At 38.1% G+C, this 4535-nt stretch overlaps 1 protein-coding gene across 1 annotated transcript in view; it reads right to left on the bottom strand.

The window, feature by feature from the left end:
- Positions 1-3519: 3519 nt before the first annotated feature.
- The window catches only part of LOC101576736 (BAG family molecular chaperone regulator 5-like), a 1716-nt gene continuing 700 nt past the window's right edge, over positions 3520-4535 (bottom strand). Inside the window, exon 2 of the mRNA XM_004645567.2 lies at positions 3520-4529. Within this exon, the coding sequence (XP_004645624.1) occupies positions 3637-4529 (893 nt within the window). The 3' untranslated portion in view covers positions 3520-3636. The remainder of the gene's footprint in view (positions 4530-4535) is intronic.

Below are 4535 nucleotides of genomic sequence, written 5' to 3'. Positions count from 1 at the left end.
ACTGCAGTCCTGCTCAGCGGCGCATATGAGTCTCTTTGTGACTTTTATTCAGGGCATGAGGCAGGCAGCTGGAACGCAGCCCACCCCATCCATCCTTCAGCAGCCTCGTTTGCCTGGTTTTCAGGGGTCAGAGACAACGCTCCAGCTGCCAGTTCCATGCCCAATGACAGGGTAAAGAATCTTTTCCACAGAAAGGCGAGGTTAATAAATAGCCTAAAGCACAGGCTTCTTATTTTCTCTTCCCTTCGCTCTCCTGCGCCAAGGGACCTCCCTCAGTTTTATAGCGCCTTCTGTCACCAAACAATTAAGCCCATTGCCACCCACCTACCCCCAAGGCCCAGATTCATAGAGAATACTAATGCGAGGAGGTGTGGGCAGAGCAGGAAGGGAGTGTGACCTCTTGCTGGGAAGAAATTTGGTCACTAAACCATTCACCCTCTCAGGAATCGATTTAAATACTTCAGAAAAAAATTACCTCTTCAAGGCAGTGTGTTTACACACAACATGATATCAGCCAAGAATCTGTTTTCTTTGGGCTATAGAATTGCTATACTACTATATTAAACTTTATAAATATACGTATATAAAAATACATATATAAAATATATTCTATTTTATTATGTATAAAAATATTTTAAAGTGTATTTTTTTGTATAGCTCTGTATTATAGCTTGAATTTCATATATTATTTATATGGATTCCAACATTAACATATAATATATACATACATGAAATGTGTTATGTATATTCATACATATATAAACACATATGTGCATATGTATACACTCTATAGCCTTAGCCAAACAAAACTTGGGAGTCATTTAAGTCCTATACTAAATGTTCTTCCACTCTTTATTTTCCTTTTTGTTTTTTCTTATGTGATGGATGAAGAAAGTAGGGAGAACTCTAGAACCAGCATGTCTAGGGAGGTCTGGCTGTGCTATTAGTTCAAATAAAAGCACTAACTCTTGTATACCTTGAGATATCCTTAGTGTTTAAACAGAACCAACATTTTAAAGAACACAAAAAGATTCCAAGCAAAAGTTTTACTTCTAAATTTATATATAATTATTAATATTTAATAATACATAAATATATGTATTTATATATTATATATTTAGTCTCTGAAGTAGAGACTAAAACTTAGAAGAAAAATGTTAAAATAAAGCTATAGTACAATATTTATTCTCAGATACATAAATATCTTACAATAGCAGTCTGGAGTCCTGGAAAGGAGTATCTATGCTTTTCCAAATGTATATGAGCAATTCTAACTCATAAATTATGCCAAGGAAGACATACAGTATATACAAAGTTCTTGGAATCCAGAGCCTTGTACTTGCTGAAGAAGCACTCCACCATGGGGCCATACTCAGTGCTAAGTTCTTATTCATTTATTTTGTACTAATTTACTTCCTAATTAATTTCATGATAGAGTTTGAGACAGAGTTTCTTTCTCTACTATGGAAGACCCCTCTGGGAAGAGCGGTGGCCCAGTAGTACTAGCAGGGCTGCTGTCTCTCCCATTCTTTACAGTTAGGTCAGGGCCATCCTCCCACATTCCTTGGATTCAAAGAAACGTAAATAAATAAAATTTTTACATTTTGGCCCTATGTTTGACTTTTAAAGCTATGCCATTGAACATTAAAAATAAATAATTGCATAGTTTGTGTATAGAACTTGCATTGTTTATGGCTGTTGAGAAGGAAGAAAGGCAGAGAAAGAGGAAATATTTTCTTCTGGCATTTCAAAGCTGCTTCTGACATAATAAATTATTGCATGTTAAGAATACAAACTGCCTCAGTAAATTCTATTCCCCTTGGGAACTGCCAAAATCACAGTCTACAAACACTAAAAAAGAAGAACAATAATACTGCTGCCAAACACAAAGATGGTATCTATCAGCCTAAGAGTTCGAAGGGTGATAGAGCTCTCTAACAGATTTCCCTTTCACTCTAAATATACCTTAGCACTTCAGATGATTCATTTAACATCCTACACCTGTAAAGCAATTCACAATTTGGCTAAAAAAAGTCTACTATTAATGCCATTGTATTTTCCCAAGCCATTTTTATTTCATCATATATTTACCAGCGTCTTGTCATATACTAACATTCTTAGAGCACTGCTTAGATTCAGTTATACTGAATTTAGTTCATTATTCCCCAATACCTATAATATGCCAATGGTAGACATGAAAAAATATTCATAAATAAATCAATTTTAAGCATGATCCTCAAACATGACACTCAGAAGTCCTGACTTCTTTTACATTCCTTCCATCCAGTCTTAATAACTAGCTCTACATTTTGCTCAATCCATAGTCCCCTAATTTTAGTTTTTCAAGAAAATTCAAGATGATCTAACAATCTTTACTTGCAGATAAAAATAAAAGTCATAAATATTACCAATGAAAACTATACTGACCCTAAGTAATAAAGCAAATAAATACATTATTAAAATGATCAAAATACATGAATTGAAAGTGTCTCCCTTTGCAAAAACACTACAGTTGTACCTAATGTAAATACAATAGAGGACAAATTAAAGTATGTATAGGAAAACAGCATACATAAAAATGATTAACAATAGTCTAGAGAAAAAGATTCAAGAATTTTTACTACTTTTGCATGTATTTAGTACAGGGTCTACAGGGTTTCACTACACAAATTGGACTCATAGTGATTCTGTTTTCAGCCTCCCAAGTGCTGGGATTGCAGGTGCACACCACCATGACCAGTCTCAATTGTCGTCTCAGCATGCTGCCAGCATGGCATGCGGGGGATCAAACCCTCGCCCCTGGATCTGCCTAATCAGGTGCTTTAATCAGCTGAGCTATCTGGCTGGCCTGACTACATTTTTATTGTGTTTGGATTTTTCAAGAGATATGCATTACTTCCTCAAAAATGAAAATGTACATTCAATTGGAATTTTTAAAACAATTATTATAGCTAATATATGTATATTAGCTAATATATATAACTAATATATATATATAGCCAGCATAAGATTAAGGTGCTGTTTGCTATCTGATTTATAATTTTTGATTTCCTATTTAATTAAAAGACTAAATATAAAAATGATTTGTTTATGTCTTACAACTGGCAAGATATATCAAGATTTCTGGAGAAATAATAAATAGTATCTGAAACAAACAAAAACACTGATGCTGCTGAGTTGTATTTGGTTTAAACATCTGACTTCATATTGATCATCAGTAAATCCTTAGTAGTGGGTTAATTGAAATAAATATCTGTTAAAATTAGTCAGTCAGTATCAGCACATCGTTGGCTAATACAGAAAACATTCAAAATATTTGTTTTATTTTATTTTTTTTTTTGCTGCCTCTATTTCATGTTCTGATTAAAATCTCACAAGCAAAACACAAGAAATAAACCAAACAAATCACACATCACATGGATGATCCAAATGGAAAGGTTAATGAGCTGTAATAATATTTGTTTCACAACATCAAAAGCAGCAGAGATCCGGAATATAATTTGCTTAAGTCGTCAATACTGAGATTGGAATATGCACATATAAATTACATTTAGGCTCCATGAGCTGAGAGCGCTGCACGATGCGCAGGATAACCAAGTGCAGAATGACTGAGAAGGCCGCCAGCCCGCCGGCCCTTCAGTACTCCCACTCGTCAGATTTCAGGTCGAGATAGCTGAGGATGTTCTGGGCCAGCTTCACGGCCTGTTTCCGGGCAGCCTTACACCTCTCCTCGCCCTGCGGGTCTACGGTGTCCAGGGCCAGCAGCTGCTTGGTCAGCAGCTCCTCCAGCCGGATGTAGTTCTTGTCAGTCCGATTGCCGTCGAAGGAGAGGACTTCTCCCTGGATCTCCGATAGGTTTCCCAGAACCTCCCAGACCGCCTTATGGGACGGGTGCTCCTCACAGGTCATCAATACTGAGATTGGAATATGCACATATAAATCACATTTAGGCTGCTTCCTCTTCTCCAGGGCCTCCCTCAGGTCCACGTGTGTGATCAGGGTCTGCACCTCAATGACAGCCCTTCTCCTGGCCTCCTGTATGCAGGGGTTTCTTTCCAGGCTCACCTCATCCAGCTGGCCGATCAAAGCCTGCAGCTCTGTCTTGGAGCTCAGATACAATTCGGGAGGGTTTTGGGCTTGGAGAAATTCCTTTTTTATTTCTCTCATCCTCTTGAGGACCTTTTCTATTTTCAAAATGGAATGGTTCTGCCTCAGGTCAAATGCGTGAGTTGTATCGGCTTCCTCTTCTAAATCCAAATACTTCAGTAACTTGTTGATGTCTTCTACCACCTCCCTCCGGTAGTTTCTGATCTCTGTGTGGCCACACACATCTAGAGCATCGAGGTCAGCAAGCAGCCCTGAGAGCACGCAGGACAGATGCCTGCAAGTCTCCCTGCTGTCCACGCCCATCAGCAGCGCCACCACGACACCTCTGGTCTTGTTTACTTCACACATCACTGAGTTGATCTTGGCGATGGAGGGGTGTGCATCTTCAGAGAGTGGCAGGGAAGGCTGCTTTTTCATGCAGTCTTCGA

Source organism: Octodon degus, unplaced genomic scaffold (genome assembly GCF_000260255.1).
Source record: "Octodon degus isolate 3935 unplaced genomic scaffold, OctDeg1.0 scaffold00231, whole genome shotgun sequence".
Lineage (NCBI taxonomy): Eukaryota > Metazoa > Chordata > Mammalia > Rodentia > Octodontidae > Octodon > Octodon degus.
Note: the sequence above shows the minus strand (reverse complement) of the source record. Positions and strands in the feature narration are given on the sequence as shown.